Raw genomic sequence first — 22563 nt, 5'->3', positions numbered from 1 at the left:
CCAAAACCTTCACACTAACTGTTCCTCAGTGGTGGAATGCACTTCCAATATCAATCCGGACCGCAGAATCTCTCACCATCTTCAAAAAACAACTAAAGACCCACCTCTTCTATGAACACCTAACAAACTCATAAAAAAAAAAAAAAAAAAAATGCACTTACACCTCTACTCTGCACTTTGCTTCTTCTGGAATTCAATTAATAGATCTCGTATGGTAGCACTTATTGTATTGTTCTCTGCTTGATATCGCTTTGCTTGTATCTTTCTCATTTGTAAGTCGCTTTGGATAAAAGCGTCTGCTAAGTGAATAAATGTATATAAATGTAAATGTAATGCTATACAAATAAAGACTCTATTCTGACGTACATCACTGATGAAATCCTCAATGTCAGTGGGCTCTCCTTGAGGTTTGCGTGGGTACGCAGGCGAGGGTAGGTTGTATGGAGCATCCTTCCGGAGTGGCTGCTTCCATTTAGGAAGACCAGATCCTGGCTGATTGAAGGCTTCTGGGGGAAGAACCATGTCATTAGGGGTCCTCAATAGATCAATGTTGAAGGCATCCTGAAAGAGACAAAATGTGGTGCTTAGACGGGAAAATGACTAGATGATTGCTGATTTAAATGTACATAAGCTAAATGTATTAGAGGTCTAAATTCATTCTTGTTTGCTATTGGCTTTGTTTAATATAAAGAACATGGCAGCTAATGCTTGTTAGTGAGCCTAGTAAGGTATGACGTTTGGAAGTGGTTTCCAAACATTAGCTATACAATCTTCTCCCTAATGAATGCTAAGGCAGTAGCTGTAGTTTATTTGCTAACTACCCTGCTGAATGCTAAACCAGTAGCTGTAGTTTATTTGCTAACTACCCTGCTGAATGCTAAACCAGTAGCTGTAATGTATTTTCTAACTAGCCTACTGAATGCTAAAACCAGTAGCTGTAGTTTAGTTGCTAACTAGATTACTGAAATCTAAACCAGCAGTTGTATTTACCAATGCTTAGCCAATAGCTGTAGTTTAGTCACTAACTAGCCAACTGAATGCTAAGCCAGTATCTGTAGTTTAGTCACTAACTAGCTTACTGAAATCTAACCAGCAGCTGTAGTTTAGTTGCTAACTAGCCTTCTGAATGCTAAGCCAGCAGGTGTAGCTTATTTGCTAACTATCCTGAAGGAAACAGGTTGAATTGGAAACTAAATTAGCTTGCTAATTTCCTTAAAAGTAAAAGAACACAACAAGCACCAATAAGATGTTTATGGACGTTATAATCACTGTTATTCATCCATTTAGTCAGTACTGGACCCTGGAAGTACTTTTAAGTACACATTAGGTTTAACATCTTGTATACTACCATAACAGTTGTCTTTAAGGGGTGGCACCAAAATAGCCATATAATAACAGGACTATTTTGAATTGATAGTTAATATATAGGTCCTAATGTGTGTGTGTGTGTTTTGTTTTTTTTAAAAACAAACAAACAAAAAAAAAACCACCAAGGTGACATATTAAAATACATTAAAAACAATTTTTAAAATGTGGACATTTAGGACAAAAGGATAAAATGCCTTTTTAAATGTCTTTGTGCTCATTATTAGGAGACTGAAACTGAATGTGCCAGCTGCATGAATTCCCCAGGCGAATTCAGAACTTCTCTGGGCCATACATGGTGTGTATCTGTGTTTCTCACAGACTCACCACACACCAGCTGCTGCTGTCCACTCCCTAGCTCTGGCTCACCCCGCACAGTTTCACACTTTTTCTTGCTCACACACAGCCCTTATGTTATATGCCATGCCTAACCCATTGCCGCAGTGAAGGATTTGTGGGATTTTGCAAAGTTTGTTAACTCTCACCTCATCCTCCTCTCCCCCGCCCTGCTCATCGTAGTTGAATACATTGTCACGCACATCATCTTCTGATTCACCAATTAGCAGGCCTCCTCCTTTCGTAACACCTCGCCCAGTACAGCTCCTCATGGCCACAGCAAGGAGCAGAAACACTGAGCAACACACACACACACACACACACATATTTTACAAAGGACACTGATTATTTAGATAAATAATGCTGTTTAAGTGATGCAGGTAATACATGACAACAGTATCAGTTGCTGACTAGAACAAAATTCAGAATTCAAACCCTTTCAGATTTTCCCTTCATCTTCCATTTTAACTGGAATGGATAAATGCACTCATGACTTAATCTCTACCATCAAGTTAAAAAAAAAAAAGTCCCCATGTACAGGTGCATCTAAAAAAATTAGAAAAATTTGGAAATAGTGACTAATGGAAATAGGTCGACATTTCTGTATTTCTGTATCTGTAATATTTCACTTTATGTGCAATGAATCTAGGAAATTCTACTTTTTGAATTAAATTATGGGGAAAAATGAACATTTCCAAATTGTGAAAAAAGTGAAAAAAGTACCCATGTATACTTACACAACAAAAGAGCAACACTGGCCATGATGATCACAAGGGCAATAAAGCTGATGCCCACTTTAGCTCCAAAAATGGCCGCAGCTGTAGCACTCATACACTGTCCAGCCCTGTCACATGGACACACCGTCACATTCACCAGTGCGTTGGAGGAGAGAGAAGGTGAACCTGAGTCCGATACAGTAATGGGGATGGAGAACTCCCCCTGGTCTATATCTATCACAGGTTGCAGCATCGCATGGGTTTCTGCATACACAGGACAGAAAGCAGACATGGCAGTTTTAAGATTATGAAGATTATGAAAGACTTTAAAAAGAAACTTTTGTCAAGAACAATTGTACAATGACAAAAAGAACTAACAGGGATAGCTTTAGAGTCACTATTTGCATTTAGTTGCATTTGCATTCAGTATACTTGAGTTTTTCATTACAAATTAAAGAAATGGTTTCCACCAATATTCTAACATGGATAATGATTAAGAGCAATTAGTATGATCTAATTTGCATGCTAACTGGTCCCTAATAACATTTATTCATGAGTAATCATTTTAGGATGGATGATTGACGGACTGATAAATTGGTTCTGCTAAATTATAAAACTTCTGGTAAACCTCTTTGTTGTTTAATATTATGAAAGAAATGCTAAGGATATGTGTCAGTTTGCTTTTTACTTAAATTACTGATAAATTCTCATTTGATGGATTGATGAAAGGATTGGATGGGGAGATTGAATGTATGTATGTCCGTATGTATGTATGTACGTAGGTAGGTATTTATGTATGTACAGTGCTCTCCACTAATATTGGCACCCTTGGTAAATATGAGCAAAGAAGGCTGTGAAAAATTGTCTTTATTGTTTAACCTTTTGATCTTTTGTTAAAAAAAAAAATCACAAAAATACTCTGCGCTCATGGATATCAAATAATTGCAAATAAAACACAGGTTTATAAAAAAAAAAACAACCTTTTGTTAAATATAGGTGTGCAACAATTGGCACCCATTGTCTTAGCCATTGTTATGAGTGACTAAAGGGAATTTGGCCTATGTGTTACCTCACGTATATACCCATGTGAAACAGGAAGTCATGGTTGAACAACTTCCTGTTCCTAGTCATCCAGGTGTACTAAAAAAATGTAAATATCAATGGGAATATACTTCAAATATATTTTTCTCATATGAATTCATAGGGGTGCCAATAATTGTTGCACACATATATTTAACACACACACACACACACACACACACACACACACACACACACACACACATATATATATATATATTTGGATAAACTTGTGTTGTGTTTGCAATTGTTTGATATCCACGATTCAATTCAATTCAATTCAATTTTATCTGTATAGCGCTTTTTACAATAGACATTGTCTCAAAGCAGCTTTACAGAAATATCAACACGGTATACAGATATTAAAGGTGCGAATTTATCCCAACTGAGCAAGCCACTGAGTGGCGACGGTGGCAAGGAAAAACTCCCTAAAAGAAAACAGAGTATTTGTGTAAAAAAAATTTAACAAAAGCTTGCACAAAAGAAAATTTTCACAGCCTTCTTTGCTCCTATTTACCAAGGATACCAGTATTAGTGGAGGGCACTGTATGTATGGATGGATGTAGTATGGATTGATGATTGGATAGTTAGATGGATAGATAAATGGATGGATGGACTGATTAATTGATGGATGCAGTAATTGGATGAATGCATGCTTGATGGTTTGATAGATGGATTGATCAATCCCATTAAGGAAATTTTTAGAATGAACAATGCATAAAAGAGCAGGATCTTAAAGGACATTTGTTGTTTAGTATTCATTAAAAGCAGAATTTTTATGGCGGTATGTGTTTTTTTTGTTTGGGTTTTTTTTTTTTTTTTTTTTTACCGTTGAGCTGTATGATGGTCCAGTTGGATGCCATGTCTCTGTCAGCCATGTCAAAGGTGAAGGGGTCCGCATGAGGGGCAAGGTCATCATCTACAGCACTGATCAGCAGGCCAAGTTGGTGTCTGTCTCTGTTACTGCACACGATGCCACTCAAAGGGACAAGCACAGGAGGGAAGTCATTGGTCTCCCATAGTGTGATCTCCAGAGAGGCCATTATGGAAGTACCACCTGCATCTGAATGGGGGAGCAGTGATTAGTGATTTGTTTTGGTTCAATTAAAATGAAAGGTTTTGCTATTCAATTTTTATGCACTCACCCATGTCTGTGACCTTTACTACTGCCCTGTACTTGTTCTTCTTGACATATGAGGAGCGGATGTTGAATTTCTTCCTGGCTGAAATCTCTCCAGTTTCATGGTTGATTGAGAGCCATTTCTCAGGATCTTGAGTAATTTCAAATCTGAGAACGAAGTAGGAAAAAATTTACTTTCTCAAATGTATTGCAAAGGTACGGGTGCACGGTGGCTTAGTGGTTAGCATGTTTGCCTCACACCTCCAGGGTTGGGGGTTTGATTCCCACTGTGACCCTGTGTGTGTGGAGTTTGTATGTTCTCCCTGTGCTGTGGGGGTTTTCTCCGGGTACTCTGGTTTCCTCCCCAGTCCAAAGACATGCATGGTAGGCTGACTGGCATGAATGTGTATGTGAGTGTGTCCTGCGATGGATTGGCACCCTGTCCAGGGTGCCTTGTGCCTGATGCTCCCTGGGATAGGCTCTAGGTTTCCCTATGACCCTGAAGGAAGGATAAGTGGTATAGAAGATGGATGGATGAAGCAAAGGTTGACTAGTGCAAATGTCAGACACCAGATATATCTAATCTGATTGATTACATTTATAGGTTATAATATTATAGATATCCAGGTGTAGTTTGATTATAAAGTTTTTCAGTAATCCAAGTCATTTTCCCATAACTGTTATTAGTAACTCAATTTGTGGTATAATCTTAAATATACATTATTTCTGATCTCATCTGAAGAGCTTCAAGATAACTCCATGATTATACATTTACAGCATTTGGCAGATACGCTTATCCAGAGCAATTTCCATTCATCTCATTTATACAACCGAGCAGTTGAGGGCGTTGCTGAAAGGCCCAGTAGTTTCAGGGCTGGGATTTGAACTCACAACCTTCCAACCAGAAGCCCATTGTCTTAACCATTAAGCTACCACTGCCCATTATAGTTAGAAAGTTAGATAATAGGCATATGTTTACAGACAAATCTGCCATACCTGAGCTTGGAATTCTCAGCATCATAAGCGATGCTGGAGATGAGGGGAGTCCCTGGTTCAGTGGACTCTGGGACAGACACCTCTATGGGGTTTTGATAAAAGCGTGGCGCTTCGTTCTCATTTAGAACTCTGATGGTGACGGTAGCAGTGCTGGTCCGTTCGTATGGAGCTTTAATACTCAGAGGGACTTCGTTTTCTGCTCTCACAGTGAGCTGGTACTCTGCCCGTGACTCGAAGTCCAGGGGCTGCAAGAGAGTAGGATAGATATTGCACTCTTCAGATCTGAGAGCTAGAGACCCCACTACAAGTTACCTTTCAGAGAACTGGGATTAATTGTCCACCACCCTGGAGATAAAACCTGCCTCTGATATTGATTCTGCAGTTATTCTTCATTCCTGTATCTGTATTTTTAAACTGTTAAATGTATGCATGGTTTACACAAATTCACTCATTAATTCAAGTTTAGATTGTTGACAAAACAGGTTTTGAATAAGGCCAGTACAGTAGTTAAGAGCCATGTCAAATGGGGTACCTTGTTTTAGTCAGCTGGTGTAAAAAGATATTTTACGCAAAATATATCATTTGCAAAATTTAAAATGAAACAAAAATTTTAACCTCTAATGTAATGTACTCAGGCAATTCTCTATTTTTGTGTTCTGGAATAAATTTTGTATCATTTACAAAATAAAAAAAAAACTGCATAAAATGTTATTTTTGTAGATGAATAAAATTACAAGAATAAACATTTTTTGGTTGATATAATGATTGATATCATGATTTCACATGTATTTAGTGTACTTAAAAATATATATTTATTTTTGCTTTTAATGGTTCCACCATTTTAACTCCAATATTCTCTTAAAAGTTATTTTAAAAAGTATGAAATCAACATAAAATGAACATAAAATGACATTAATAAGAATATAAAACATGAATTTCAAATTAGTTTCAGCCTATTTTTTTTTCTTTTATAATTAAGTGAAATTCTGAGGCTATGGCAGACCAGAAGCAACAGTCTACTACTACTACTACTACTACTAATACTACTACGTCCGATCCATGGGTATATATTGATGTAATAATGTGTTTTGAACTAATAATATTACTTGATTGAATCATTCGGACCTTTACCAGTGTAACAAGACTGTTTTGTCGGGATGTTATCGATCAGCGGAGTACTATGAGGCTTCATAGGTGAGTTGCCTCAGTTTTGTAAGTGTTTGTTTGTATGTTGGGGGTCTAATGGTCTGACAGAACCGTTCAGTGTAGCTTCTGTTGTGATTGTGTCTTGAAACGGTTTGTACTACTACTACTACTACTAATAATAATAATAGTTTTATCTTCAATAGCACTTCTAAAACTCAAGTTTGCTTTACAAACTATTCAAATTTTCATACTTTCAGTGTCAACTGCTTTTAAGCATTATTCACTAGTACTCCTTTTACTAAATTATGACATATAAATATAACATAATCCTAAATTGCCGTTACTGATGAGAGTGTACACACCTTCATTACAGAGATAATTCCCTGGTTGGTAACACGGTCTGTCCGGATATCAAAATTGCCAGAAGAATCTCCTTTAATAATGGAATAAGTAATCCTCCAGTTGTCACCATTCTTCTCATCTTTATCTGTAGCATTCACTCTGCCTACATCCTCTCCCACTTTATTCTCCAAGGCAAGCATTGTGTACTGCAAACACAGGACAGTACTCACATCACTGTGCTAAAATGGAGGTTACGTGTGTGTGTGTGTGTGTGTGTGTGTAGTGTAGATACCGTGTTAGGGTTGAACTGCGGAGCATGGTTGTTGATGTCTGTGATGTGGATGATGGCTCGTCCTGTGCTGGTCAGCCCCATTCCAGACATATCGGCCACCTGCAGGGTCAGATGGAACGAGTGCACAACCTGGGGGGAGAGCACAACAGTATGGCAAAATCCCATCCATGCTCCAAAATCAAGTGGAAAGCCTTCCCATGAAAAGTGGAAGATATTATAACAGTAAATGGGAACTAAATCTGGAATGGAACGTGGGTGTGTTTGGTTAGGTGTCTACATACTTTTGGCCATATAGTATACAAGGAAAGTGATTATCTACAAGCTCACAGGAGATTTCCACCACTCCACAACAGTATAAACCAGACAGCTAGCTGCAAATGTTTATAACCAAACAAAGCTAGTAGTCAGTGTTGCATTAGAGCAGGGGTTCTCAAATATCTTGTAGCTAGGGTCCCATTTAACTGTAAAATAACTCCTTTAAATTTTAATGAACATTATTAAACTATTCAAATATTAAGTCCATTGTTTAAATGTGAACCTTAAACTGAAAGCAAAAAAACCCCATTAGGTCCATTCTTTAACAAGTTATTGCATAACTATCACAATTTACATTATTTATAGGTCTACTTGTTTTTGAGTTGTTGATTGATTGGATTAAACCCACTGATTTCAAGTGACCATTCAAACAGGCTAATAACTACAATAACTATAATAACAGTTATTACTGGACCATAAAATGGCAGCTACACTCTGCATGATGTCATTTGAACCATTTGAGTCGATCTGTTTATCACATTTTTGGTTATTTTAAAGTAAAAAGTAAAATGAAAACTTCAGCTCATATATATATATATATATCCTTTTCACACAACACCTACATCTCGGTCCAGTCCCACATCTCGGGTGTAGATCACTCCTGTTACATTATTGATGCCGAACATGGTCTTGTTGATGCTGAAAGGTGGAAAGCTCTCCTGAGCTGTTATGGAGTAGCTCAGCACTGCATTGTCTGTGTTGGGGTCGTCAGCATCTGTTGCTGATACAGTCAACACTGAGGTACCTGAATAAATGATATTACAAAAAGTGACACCAACTGCGTTTTAGAAAAATACAACAAATAAGTACATTTATGGCACTCTGTATTGCATAACCTCCATGCCTTACTTGCACTCACACTTAATTACACAAACCTGCTGGTATAGGAGCACGAGAAGAAGTTTATGTGTCGTTACTGTTCCCCAAATACATAAATGTATTCAAAGTTGCTCATTTCAATTATTATTATCTGCCTCAGCTGCTCAAAGTCAATATGACATGAACATAATGGACATATATCCATTACTAAATAACAAACAGAACACAAGCCTGTCACTTCGTCACTTCGTCATTTTGATTGCTCCCTAATGTTGTTATACACACTGAGCTTTTCTTTTTACCTGGAATGGAGAATTCTGGCACTGAGCCAAAGAACTCCTCTTTGGCAAAGGTCGGTCTGTTGTCATTCTGGTCCAGTACGTAGATCTCGATGGTGGTGGGGTTCTCCAGCCGCTCTCCACTGGGCGACAGGGCGAAGGCTTTGAGCTGAGAACACAATTATGTTATTTATTAAGTTTTTATTTGTTTCTTTATAGAATTAATGTTTCTTTCTAAATGCCCAAGTCCAATTTTTCTCTAAAACACTTAACCCCCAAAACATGAAACAGCTGTTCTCAAACAGATTCTGCACTTTCCAAGAGAACCGTCTTTGCTATTTATGGCCCTCAATGTACCGTGAAGCTCTTATGAGTCTCTCTGTCCAGGGGCTTCTTGCTCTTAATCCATCCTGTTTTATCATCTATTTCAAATAGGTCCTTAGGCTCCTGGTCGACCCCAGGGCCCTCAAGCTTGTAGATCACCTCTCCGGTGAAAACCTTGTCTGATTTGATCTGCAAGGGGAGGAATGGAAATTGTTAAAGACACATGGTAAACACACATCCCAGATGTGTGCTAGAAACAGGTCATCAGGTCGATAAGTGAAAAAGATGAATTGGATATTTATATACAAAATAAAATCCAGGGAATAAATCCAGTGTGATCCAGTAATAAAGGTGGAGGTAGTAGAAACTGCACCATAGTATACGATTTCCAGAGAAACACAGACAACTAATATGTGATGATCCATGTTGAATATTAACTTGTTTTTTTGTCCTACAGCTTTAGAAGTGCTTTGCTTGAATGGCTGATAAAGGACTTTTGTCTAAATTGTCCTGTTTTTCTGGGATATTTGTGTACTATTTTGCAATATATATTACCATTACATTTCTTACTAAACTACTGAAGTATTTATATTCCATTCCATACTGAAGTATTGCCATTACATTCTTTACTGAAGTACTGTAGTCTTACCATTACATTCTGTAGTGAAGTACTGAAGTATTACCATTATATTTTTTATTCAAGTACTGAAGTACTGAAGTATTACCATTATATTTCTTATTCAAGTACTGAAGTATTACCATTATATTTCTTATTCAAGTACTGAAGTACTGATGTATTCCCATTATATTTCTTATTGAAGTGTTGAAGTATTACCATTACATTTCTTACTAAACTACTGAAGTATTTATATTCCATTCCATACTGAAGTATTGCCATTACATTCCTTACTGAAGTTCTGAAGTCTTACCATTACATTCTGTACTGAAGCACTGAAGTATTACCATTATATTTTTTATTCAAGTACTGAAGTACTGAAGTATTACCAGTACATTTCTTACTGAAGTACTGAAGTATTACCATTACATTTCTTATTCATGTACTGAAGTATAACCATTACATTTCTTACTCAAATACTGAAGTACCTCCATTACATTTCTTACTCAAATACTGAAGTACCTCCATTACATTTCTTATTCAATTACTGAGGTATTACCATTATATTTCTTATTCTAATACTGAAGTATTACCATTACATTTCTTAATCAAGTACTGAAGTACTACCATTACATTTCTTACTGAAGTACTGAAGTACTACCATTACATTTCTTATTCAAGTTCTGAAGTATTACCATTACATTTCTTACTCAAATACTGAAGTATTACCATTACATTTCTTACTCCCCTAAAGTTTGCAACAGCATGAAATAACTATTATACAAATCAAACATTATACAAAGAAAAAATATACAAAACAAATATTATACGAATAAAGTTAATATCAACTGGTTTTACCTCATGCTAAGATACAAATGACATTTATAATATCGTATGTGTATTAGTTTTCTTCTTGGTTTTGATTTCCTCTCCTTCTATGTTAATTACCTGGACTAAGTACTCAGGGACCTGCTTGCTGTTCTCAGACACACGGATTGGTGGAATAATCCAGTCTCTCTTTACGCGGCCCAGACCTGCAGTCTTCGTTCTCCAGGGATACAGCACATCTGGGTTCAAGTTATCTCTCCACGACTGGGGGCTGCTCATAACCTGCAGTGCATGTAAATGGCATTTTTATGGACTGACCAAAGTCTGGAAACATCATTTATACCGAACGTATACAGATACAGATATTTTTATCCACACTAACACACGAAGATTAAAACTTCTTCATATTTTGCCGCCATTTATTCAAACACTTGTTGTAAGAATTCGCACCACAGTGAGACTGTGGTAATGTGACAGAAATATGAGGGCTGTTGACTAATTTTCATCTGAAGCCCCTTTAATGCTGAAAGTGAAAGGAGAAACAGTATGCTGAGCCCCATTCTGAAGCATAGCTAATGTGGAATCCAGCATCTGAATGCTCTTACTCTATCCTTCTGTTCCTCTCTCTGCACACTAATACACACATGCCACATGCACACCACTTGTCATAGACACTCAAATCTCAGCAGTCACATGGATTTCCTTACAGCCAAACACACACACACACACACACACACACACACACACACACACACACGCACGCACGGTGCAGTTGGCACAGCTGTCTCCTAGAGGAATGAGTTCGATTTCCCCATGCACAGCCTACCACACTGATACACAAATTATTCTGTACTCTACACTTCACCTAACTGAGGTCACAGGTCAAACTCTGAATCTGCAGCACTGACAGTAACCCACACACTCGCCCACAAACATATTCCCTGACACTACAGGCTGTCTTCACCTGCTTGGAAAAGTCTTGACCGAGCAGTCAGAGAGTGTAATCCCTGAGCTAAAAATACAAAAAACAAAATAATAAAGTCATAAGTAAGTTGAGATTTTTTGTGTGTGTCCTGCGTCATTCTCTAATGGAAACAATCTAGATCTAACCGGAAAAGCCTGAGGTCTTGCAACGTATACTTAATTAATATAAGCACTCAGTTAATATAAGCAATGTTTCTATGAGTCTTTAAACAGGTCTTTAAATACAAAGACCTCCTTAAAATTCTACTTATTTACTGTTGTTTAGTTGTCACTGCTAGTGATTAAACTGTAATAAAGCATAAGAAAGTGCAGTCATATACTGTATATAATATTATTTTGGGAACTTAAAACAACTACAAAAGATTGCATGTCCATTTTTCAAATAAATACTTTGCTTTTGATTAATTGATTGGATTTTCTGGCATGACTGTCGAAAATGGAAAGATGTCAGAAGGTCAGAAGTTGTTGCTGACCTCTGTATTTCACTTGAAGGTCAAAGACCCAAGAGTGGAGTGTAGGAGGCATAGATGAAACTCAACACTGAGAATAGGAGCAAACATGTAAACTAGGAATAAATTAGAGAAATGAGAGTCTGGCTTCATGTTTTTCAACAAAATTTTGTTATTGTGTAATCTGTTCACTTCTTTGTCATGGTAATAAAAATGTGTGAATCAAACTTTAAATTATTTCCTTTAAAAAAAGGAAATAATTTTGCTTTTATGAAAAAGTAAAAATGAACTGCAATCCATTAAATGTCAAAGTCAAAGCCACATTTTTCCCCCCATTGATTTGTTTAACTTCAGAGCCTATCCTATGAATGGGATGCCAGTCCACTGTAGTGCATCACACAGCACTCGCACACTCATTCACCTCTAGGAACAATTTAAAGTTGCAAATTGACCTACTAGCATTGTTTTTCAAAAGTGGGAGGAAACCAGAGAAACCCATGTGAACATGGTTAGAGTACGTGATACTCCACACAGACAGTAACCCGAACTCAGGGTCGAATCTAGGGCCCAGCACTGCTCTGCCACCTCAAAGAAACATCATTAATATTGGCTGCCATTATTTGAAACCATCATGGAGAATTTTGTCGAGTACCAGTGACTGTATAACAGCTGTGACTGTAATGGTTGACTGATATATTTGAAGCTAGTGGCATTAGAGGGAACTTCTGGCACTATGGCATGCCTGAGAGTAGCCGCTACAGAATGGCAGTCATGCTAAACACTCACAGGCTGAGTTAAGGCACACTAATCTTAGCCCATTCTGCATTCCTTTGTGCTCTTGTACATCTAGTCTATCATTTGGGAAAACCCAAATCAGCTCAGCTTCTGAGTGGCTCCACATGCAATTATCAGAAACATTTCCAACAAACACAAAAACATTTCATCTGATCAATTACCAAATCAAATCCATGAACCTTACTTCAGTGCCTCATGTGCTTGCTCTAAATCTCCAGCAAGGTTCAGCCATAATTTTTTTTTCTAATTATATATATATATATACAGTGAGGGAAAAAAGTATTTGATCCCCTGCTGATTTTGTACGTTTGCCCACTGACAAAGAAATGATCAGTCTATAATTTTAATGGTAGTTGTATTTGAACAGTGAGAGACAGAATAACAACAAACAAATCCAGAAAAACGCATGTCAAAAATTTTAATGAGGGAAAAAAGTATTTGACCCCCTCTCAATCAGAAAGATTTCTGGCTCCCAGGTGTCTTTTATACAGGTAATGAGCTGAGATTAGGAGCACACTCTTAAAGGGAGTGCTCCTAATATCAGTTTGTTACCTGTATAAAAGACACCTGTCCACAGAAGCAATCAATCAATCAGATTCCAAACTCTCCACCATGGCCAAGACCAAAGAGCTCTCCAAGGATGTCAGGGACAAGACTGTAGACCTACACAAGTGTGGAATGGGCTACAAGACCATTGCCAAGCAGCTTGGTGAGAAGGGGACAACAGTTGGTGCGATTATTCGCAAATGGAAGAAGCACAAAAGAACTGTCAATCTCCCTCGGCCTGGGGCTCCATGCAAGATCTCACCTCGTGGAGTTGCATTGATCATGAGAACAGTGAGGAATCAGCCCAGAACTACACGGGAGGATCTTGTCAATGATCTCAAGGCAGCTGGGACCATAGTCACCAAGAAAACAATTGGTAACACACTACGCCGTGAAGGACTGAAATCCTGCAGAGCGCGCAAGGTCCGCTGTTCAAGAAAGCACATATACATGCCCGTCTGAAGTTTGCCAATGAACATCTGAATGATTCAGAGGACAACTGGGTGAAAGTGTTGAGGTCAGATGAGACCAAAATGGAGCTCTTTGGCATCAACTCCACTCGCCGTGTTTGGAGGAGGATGAATGCTGCCTATGACCCCTGGAACACCATCCTCACCGTCAAACATGGAGGTGGAAACATTATGCTCTGGGGTTTTTTTTCTGCTAAGGGGACAGGACAACTTCACCGCATCAAAGGGACGATGGACGGGGCCATGTACTGTCAAATCTTGGGTGAAAACCTCCTTCCCTCAGACAGGGCATTGAAAATGGGTCGTGGATGGATATTCCAGCATGACAATGACCCAAAACACACGGCCGAGGCAACAAAGGAGTGGCTCAAGAAGAAGCACATTAAGGTCCTGGAGTGGCCTAGCCAGTCTCCAGACCTAAATCCCATAGAAAATCTGTGGAGAGAGCTGACGGTTCGAGTTGCCAAACGTCAGCCTCGAAACCTTAATGATTTGGAGAAGATCTGCAAAGAGGAGTGGGACAAAATCCCTCCTGAGATGTGTGCAAACCTGGTGGCCAACTACAAGAAACGTCTGACCTCTGTGATTGCCAACAAGGGTTTTTAAACCAAGTACTAAGTCATGTTTTGCAGAGGGGTCAAATACTTATTTCCCTCATTAAAATGCAAATCAATTTATAACATTTTTGACATGCGTTTTTCTGGATTTTTTTGTTGTTATTCTGTCTCTCACTGTTCAAATACAACTACCATTAAAATTATAGAATGATCATTTCTTTGTCAGTGGGCAAACGTACAAAATCAGCAGGGGATCAAATACTTTTTTCCCTCACTGTGTATATATATATATATATATATATATATATATATATATATATATATATATATATATATATATATATATATATATAAAGCAATTCATTTGAGCACTAGACCAGGCACTAGTGACTACCTAGGTGGTACACAATGGAGGTCTGCTGATGTCTTTAGCAGTAGAGGGTTCTGTTACTTTGCAGTTTTATCAATTAACCATGCCCTTTAGGCTAAGTGACAGGCCACACTTGCTCACTTTCCTTAAGATTTTATTGCCTGTGACTCAGGATTCCTTGCTGCCTGTAATGTGACCCTATGACCGGCAGCAGTGTTTGAACAGTTGTAGGTAAGGTTGAGGGGGAGGATATTATTTCTCTCTTAGTCTCTGTACTAGATGAAATGTTTTCCAAAACTATATTTTTATGTGGCAATTTTCCTTCGGAATGAAATACACTGACATTTGGATGGTTGCAAAGAATTCCATCACCTGTCCTGATCACCAAAATAATCCCTCCCTCAATTAAGCCTGTCAGAATCAGTGTTGGCAAGCTAGCTACGCTGTCTTTTCTATTTTGTAATATGTCTCACAAATTTCTGGGGCCTGTGCAAAAAATTCAGCCCATGCAAAATCCCCTCTTTTTAGTCCAGGCCAGTTAAGGGTCCAGTCCACCTAGGGACCCTGGGTAGTCAGAACACCATTCTCCCAACAGTGATACCCTGTTTTGCTATCATCATTCAGTGAAGTGATGTTTTCACACTGTTGGATTTACATTTACAACATACCTCTAGCTTCTGTTATGTTTCTGTTGGTTTTTTAAGACAAGTGAGATACAATGGTACAATGCCAAAATACTCTGATAGTAGCATACTACTTGAGCCAATCCAGCTTGGTACCTTAAGTAATAAGTAAGTCAAATTAGCCAATAAGTCAACCACCATACACTGGAGCTGAAACACATGCCCATTATCCCAGGAATCTAGGTTAGCATGCCAACCCTGAATAACGTCAAAGTAACACAGAAAGTCAGTAATGAACCATTACATAATGCTTAAATGCAAACTGGACAACATCAGGACAAAGAGCGTGAAGAGGATATATAGTGTATATAGTAAAGATTGGACTACTTGGAATGAGCAGACAATATATTTAAAAAATAAAAAAAAAATACAAATGCAGAGACAAATATAAGGCACACTGTTCTTTTTTTTGGAACTCCAGTGGAGTTCCAGCCCAAAGTTTGAGCAGCGATTTTCCCTGGCCTCGATCTTCCATGTACACATCCACCAAAGTGTGGAAAAGAGGTGGGTCTTTAGCTGTTTCTTGAAGATGGTGACAGATTCTGTGGTCTGAATTGAGGTTGGAAGTTCAGTCCACCTCTGAGGAACAGTTAGTTCGAAGGTTCTTCAAAGGGACCGTGAGCCACGCTGAGTAGGCACTACTCAGCATCAGTCATTGATTGATCGCAGATTGCGTGAGGGAACATAAGCCTTCAGGAGAGAGTTGAGGTAGGGGGGTGCTGTTCCAGACAAGGTCTTGTACGTGAGCATCAAGGCCTTGAATTTGATGCGGGCGGCTACAGGAAGCCAGTGGAGGGAGATGAAGAGGGGTGTGACATGGTTTCTCTTGGGCTGGTTGAAGCCGAGGTGTGCTGCTGCATTCTGAATCATCTGAAGGGGTTTGATGGAGCTGGTTGGGAGGCCCGAGTGTAGTGCATTGCAGTAGTCCAGTTTTGAGATAACAAGAGTCTGTACTAGTGAGATATGGTCTGATTTTCTTGATGTCGTACAGAATGAACCTACAGGACCATGCAGTTGTTGAGATGTGGTCTGTAAAGGTCAAGTTCTCATCAAGAATCATCCCAAGGTTCCTGGCCGTCCTGGTTGGCTTGAGTGTGGTTGAGCCGAACTGTACATTGAGGTTGTGGTTGATTGAGGGACAGGCTGGGATGACGAGAAGCTCAGATTTTGCCAGGTTGAGCTTAAGGTGGTGTTCTCTCATCCAGACTGAGATGTCCGACAGGCAAGCAGAGATACGTGCAGAGACATATGGATCGTCAGGCTGGAAGGACAAGTAGAGCTGTGTGTCATCAGCATAGCAATGATATGAGAAACCATGAGACTCAATCACCTGCCCCAGAGATGTAGTGTAGAGAGAAAAGAGCATTGGACCCAGATCTGACCCCTGAGGAACCCCAGTTGTGAGCATCAGAAATACCTCTCCTCCACAATACCTTGAAGTATCTGTCTAAGAGATAGGATTCCACCCAGCACAGAGACATTTCAGTGATGCCTAGGCTGGCGAGAGTTTACAGGAGGATCTGATGATTCACAGTGTGAAAAGCACTGGTTTTGGTCTAGTTTCTGGTGTTCCCTGTTATTGAGGTGTGTGGTGTAAGGCAACAAGTGGTGCAGATTTCAAACGACTGCCAAGTTGTCCAGGACTGGCCGTCCCAGCAAATTCAGTCCAAGAGCAGAACGTCTGATGCAAAAAGAAGTCTCCAAGAACCCCAAAATTTCATCACAGGATCTGCTAGTAAGTCTCACAACTGTTGGTGTCAAACTGTATGCTTCTACAGTCAGAAAGACATTGCACAAATTTGACCTGCATGGGAGGCATGCCAGGAAAAAGATTTTTCTGTCTATAAAGAACATTAAAGCAAGACTACAGTTTGTCCGTGAGCATTTAGGTAAAGCCCAGGCCTTTTGGACAGACATATTAACAATAGAGCTGTTTGGCCACAGTAACTGCAGACATGTTTGGTGCAGAACAAAGACAGCTTTTCAGGAGAAGCACCTCATACCAACTGTGAAGGACGGTGAAGGAAATGTTATGGTTTGGGGTTGCTTCGCTTCCACAGGGACTGGACAGCTCGCATTCATTGATTCGACTATGAATTCTACATCATATCAAAGAGAGATTGAAAATAATGTGAGGCCATCTGTCAGAAAGTTGAAGTTGAACCAAAAGTGGACCTTTCAACAGGATAATGATCCTAAGCACAATAGCAAATCCACCAAGGAACGGCTCAAAAAGAAGAAATGGAGGGTTATGGAATTCTTAGTCAAAGCCCAGATTTGAATCCCATTGAAATCTTGTGGGAGGATTTGAAATGGGCAACACATGCAAGAAAACCTCAAACATCTTGCAACTGAAAGAATATTGAATGGAAGAGTGGTCAAAAATTCCAGCAAGTGTGATGGACAATCATGAAAAACACCCACAAGAAGTTATTACTACTAAAGGGGCAATACTAGCTTCTGAGGCTAAGGGTGTACTTACTTTTTCCACAGAAGAATCTCACATCTATTGATATTTCTGTTGAAAAATGATTGAAAAAACATTTTCCCTTGTCGTTTTGTTCCAGTATATCAACTTTATTAATAGACACTGTTTCAAAGATGATTCAAACATGTTTGCTTGTCCAAATATATATATAAAAAAAAATAGCCAAAACAGCCAAAAAGCCAAAAAAAATAAATAAATAAAAATCATTACTTTATGCATTCATTGTACATGTTTTTGTCATTCTTTGTCATCATTAAATTAAAATATTTAACGGAAACGCATTTGGTCACTGCAATTCATATGTTGATACGTATTGTGTTAGTAAAAAACACCTAATTTTTCTCCAGCAACCCTGTTGTCCCAGTGTTTTCCAGCTTGCGAATATCTGGAGCACTAACCATATATATATATATATATATATATATATATATATATATATATATATATATATATATATATATATAGCAGCTGCAGATAATAAAAGATTCACTGATGAGGAAACACTCACTCAGAATCTGCTCCTGAAATAAACAGTCTGACCTCTAGACTGTAAATATGACAGATTCAACCATCTTGAGCAGTGGTTTAGCTTGCACTTAACCTGATTTTGATTTAACAAACATTCTGATGTCCTTCTCATGGAGGAAATAGAAGGATATGGAAGCACTCTGACTGACATGACTTTTGGCATGCAGATGCTCCCACAGTGAAGATAAATCCTGCCTCATCCTCTGTGTGAATATGTGCCAGCCTACCGGTCTCGCAGACGCCTTCTTTCTGATACAGGATACAGTGAATGAAAGCTTATCACACAGCACAGGGGTCTGCTTTAAGAGTCGCTGGCTTAGATCCCAGACACAGTTACTGGCACTCGAATGGGCACTAGGGCGAGGAGAAACCTCACTTTAGTTGATTTATTTCCAATCCTAGGCATGACATACTTCCTCATGGTAACTAGCTAATAAGTTGAATCAGGTGTGTTAGAGCATTTTTTATTTTTTTCATGGTTCATAAGCAATGCTATCAATAACCCCCAAAACACATAACCTACCACTCATCACATGTTTACCCCATGCACCTTGTCTTACATTTAACCCCTTTTACCCCTACCGTTACAAGAGTCAGGCATTCCAAAGGAGCCACTTTTATCACTGTCAGTTGGCCCATACCAGCTGGGAGGAGGCTGCTTGAATTTAAACGAAACTAATAGGACATGATATACTGCATTTTTGGGGCAAATGGATGTAACTCAGGGAGAGACTTTCTATAGTAATAACTCATTCATAGGGACTTGTATGGTGGAGGCTGCATGTAATCTAGTAAGTCTAATAATAAATGGATTTACAATATGTTGTTATTCCACTAAGATAAATATATAGTCATTGATGCAATGAGGCTTTCTGTAAGGAGACATTTATTTCACATTTATGGAAGGAGTCTCCAGTGTCAGTGCGTTGTAATAGTCAGAGGTAGAGCTGTTCCTTTCCATTTCTTTTACACCACAGGAAGGTCTAGAGACATAGGATGCTGAGCGTGGCAGTTTCTCAGTAACAGGCTGTATAACTTTGTCTTATTAACTTCAAGCAAAAGTGTGGGAATGACTGTTTATAGCTGCTGTAACAAAAGTGATAACAAGAATTAACTTGTTTTACACATGTTTGACAACATTAAATGCAATTATAAATGGATAAAAAGTATGATGTGTCGTTCTTTAACTAATAAAGAGATATAATTCTTGGCAAACTGCTATCTTCCTATAGCAGCATGCCCCTCATTTAACAGCAGATCTCTTTCCTCAGTCACTCTCTGGTATCACCGCAGATGATATTTCAGATTCCAATGAATACTGACTATGTTTCGGTTCTGGAGGCATCCCAGGAAGCTGAACTGTGACCTACATATATAGTTATTTATTTATTTTTGCTCTAAGGTAAAAGGAATTTATTAATCAGTGGAATATCAGTTATTTGTTGTTTGCATGAGCATGACTATGTACAAAAGACTCAGAAGAGTGTCAGAAGAGACCATGGGGGACCGACTAGTGGTATTCTCCTGGTAACATCCTCTATCTTTATCTTTTGATGTACACTGAAGTTATTTCCTGGATTCTTATTGAGAATAAAACATGATAGGGCATTTCTATTATACACATTAATAAGAAGACTTGCACAACCTTTGAGTGCCGCTCTATCTAGCAGTTGTCCTGATGAGTTATGCGCCTGTGTGTGAGTCCCATTGGAACCCAAGACCCAGTCAGCACTTCCATCTGTACGAGGTTGCCTTTATTCCCAGTGTTTCTCCCTCTCTTTCAAACCAATCCACCATTTGTGCTTTTGTCACCGCAGCACTCCTATTTTTAGAGGAAAATGTTTCATGTTTCACTACAGCAGATGCCTGATCTTTATCATTGCCATCCATTATGAGGAGTGTCCTGTTCAAAAATTTTAATGGGAAAACAGTAACAGTTGCTGCACTATGGAATTTCAGTAAATGCTTTGGGAAGATTCCACTAACAAGGCGTTTCTTACACTCTTGTGCATATTTAACTGATACATTATTGGCACTCTGATTTCTTTCCCTTTACCTGAGAAGCAACACAGCTGGTGAAAAACATGTTATATGTAGGTCACAGTTCAGCTTTCTAAGATGTCTCCAGAACAGAGACATATTCACTATTCATTGGTATCTGAACTTCTGCGGTGAGACTGGGGAGGGACTGTGAGAAAAGAGATTTGCCCGTAAATCGAAACCCTCCAGCTGTCTGGAGTGATTGTTTCCAATGAGCATGAGCTCAACACTGGCTGCATTATAGACCGATTTGTCCATGATTTCACGGTCTCTGGGTGCTGGCTTTCTCTTTCCGCAGTTGGGATTACTGTGCAGGACAACCGGCATCAAATAAACGCATCTGGGAACAGCTGCCATTTGTCTTCACCGGCTCTCAAAGAGCATTCACTGGACAGACACGAAAGCCCACTCAGTGCACCTTTTACTCTGTAATATTCCCATGGAAATGGTGCCTTGTTCTGAGATTGGTGCTTTGTGAATATGCAATAGCCATGTCTAAACTTCTGACATCTGAAGAGGGGATGTAAGCACTCCCAGGTGTTATAGTTGACTGATAATTGCAACCAGAGTCTTCATGATCAAAATAAAGCATGCTGAAGGATGGCCAATCTTGAAAGAATAAAACATTTTTAAACCAAACCAAAAATAAATTACAATCAGTGAAAAAAAAAAACCCTGATAAAGTAAAATGCTGAGTAACTGGTCAAGGATGTGGAAGGTTTAAGGGTATCATGTAATGGCATGCCCAGTGCTGGAATGCTTTGATGTATTTTTGCCACAGGACCAATCATATATTTCAAATAGACTCATCCATGCCTAACTCACAGATGACACGTAAATAGACTCAAACGGTGACAATACATTTACTTATTACCATACCTATGATGAATAACTGGAAAATAATATCGTTTTGCTGTACTGGAATCAATCTATGAAATAACTGAAAAATGAAGGCCATCTTTAAACACAAACACACACATTTGTTGGAGTGTCCATTTTTGTCCCATTAAAAGGCCTAATCATCACAATATGCTGTTTGTTTCTGTCTTGTTTATCCAAGAAAAGATGGAGGCCTCTAAGGATCAAGACTTTCATTACTTCTGAGTTCCACTGCAAATACAAACAATGCCAATAACTTGATTGTAACTGATGTTCATGTGTTTCTCTTCACATGATAATTATTGTTTTTTTCCCCTCATGTATTCATTTTCTCCCAATGGCAATGCTGACAAGTTGGAAGGCCCGTAAACTATATTGTTAGAACAGAACACAAATCATGAAATCTGCTATTGCTATTACTGATTAGCTGTCATCATCCTTTTAATCAGCAGTGTTGCATATTTGGATCAAGCACCTCAACAGTTTGAGACTGCTAGACAGCTAATGGCTGACGTCAGGTTGCTGAACTCAAAACAAAGGAAGTTAATAATCCATTACTCTGACATGAGGCATAATGTGTAGGTATAGATGAGTTCAGCAGCTGTGGCCTGGGGCTAAAAGCACCTTCTAAACTCTACATCACTATATCTATTCCAAATGAGTCCGCTCCGATAGCATTATTGTTTGGCTTATAGAGTTACTTTAACTGAATTCAATAACATTTCAAAGTAACAAATAAAATTGTTCATAAAAAAATATAAAAAGATTCAATGTTTAAAGTGAAGTTGAACTTCATAAAGGCATTTTAAACTTATAGCTTATGATATAATGCATCATGACTAAGCTGGTCAGAGCCGAGTACTAGACCCTGATTAACCTCAACACTTATGTAAGAAGGAATATATATATATATATATATATATATATATATATATATATATATATATATATATATATATATATATATTTATTTATTTATTCTTACCTGACCCAAAGATGCCACCAGCACACACACTCCCACCAGCAACTTGTCTGCCATTCTCTTCGAAGACCTTTAGACCCCAGTAGTTACTCTGTGCCCCTGGTCACCAAGAAAGGACCGTCCTGGACAGCAATATGGTTGTTAGACCGTTTTCTGGTTGAGGATGACTAAACCCTGCTGAACCCCTCGGTCCTTCTCTCTCTCTCTTTCTCTCTCGAC

The 22563-nt window shown here is 38.6% G+C and overlaps 1 protein-coding gene across 1 annotated transcript in view; it reads right to left on the bottom strand.

The window, feature by feature from the left end:
• The window catches only part of cdh15 (cadherin 15, type 1, M-cadherin (myotubule)), a 26157-nt gene extending 3594 nt beyond the window's left edge, over positions 1-22563 (bottom strand). The window contains exons 1-13 of the mRNA XM_017459299.3: positions 22348-22563; positions 10694-10855; positions 9163-9318; positions 8830-8974; positions 8272-8453; positions 7394-7522; positions 7122-7307; positions 5614-5858; positions 4643-4785; positions 4327-4560; positions 2439-2681; positions 1851-1996; positions 367-561 (exon numbers count right to left, since the gene is read on the bottom strand). Coding sequence (XP_017314788.1) covers positions 367-561; positions 1851-1996; positions 2439-2681; positions 4327-4560; positions 4643-4785; positions 5614-5858; positions 7122-7307; positions 7394-7522; positions 8272-8453; positions 8830-8974; positions 9163-9318; positions 10694-10855; positions 22348-22401 — 2220 coding nt within the window. The 5' untranslated portion in view covers positions 22402-22563. The remainder of the gene's footprint in view (positions 1-366; positions 562-1850; positions 1997-2438; positions 2682-4326; positions 4561-4642; positions 4786-5613; positions 5859-7121; positions 7308-7393; positions 7523-8271; positions 8454-8829; positions 8975-9162; positions 9319-10693; positions 10856-22347) is intronic.

This window comes from Ictalurus punctatus, chromosome 27 (assembly GCF_001660625.3).
Source record: "Ictalurus punctatus breed USDA103 chromosome 27, Coco_2.0, whole genome shotgun sequence".
Lineage (NCBI taxonomy): Eukaryota > Metazoa > Chordata > Actinopteri > Siluriformes > Ictaluridae > Ictalurus > Ictalurus punctatus.
Note: the sequence above shows the minus strand (reverse complement) of the source record. Positions and strands in the feature narration are given on the sequence as shown.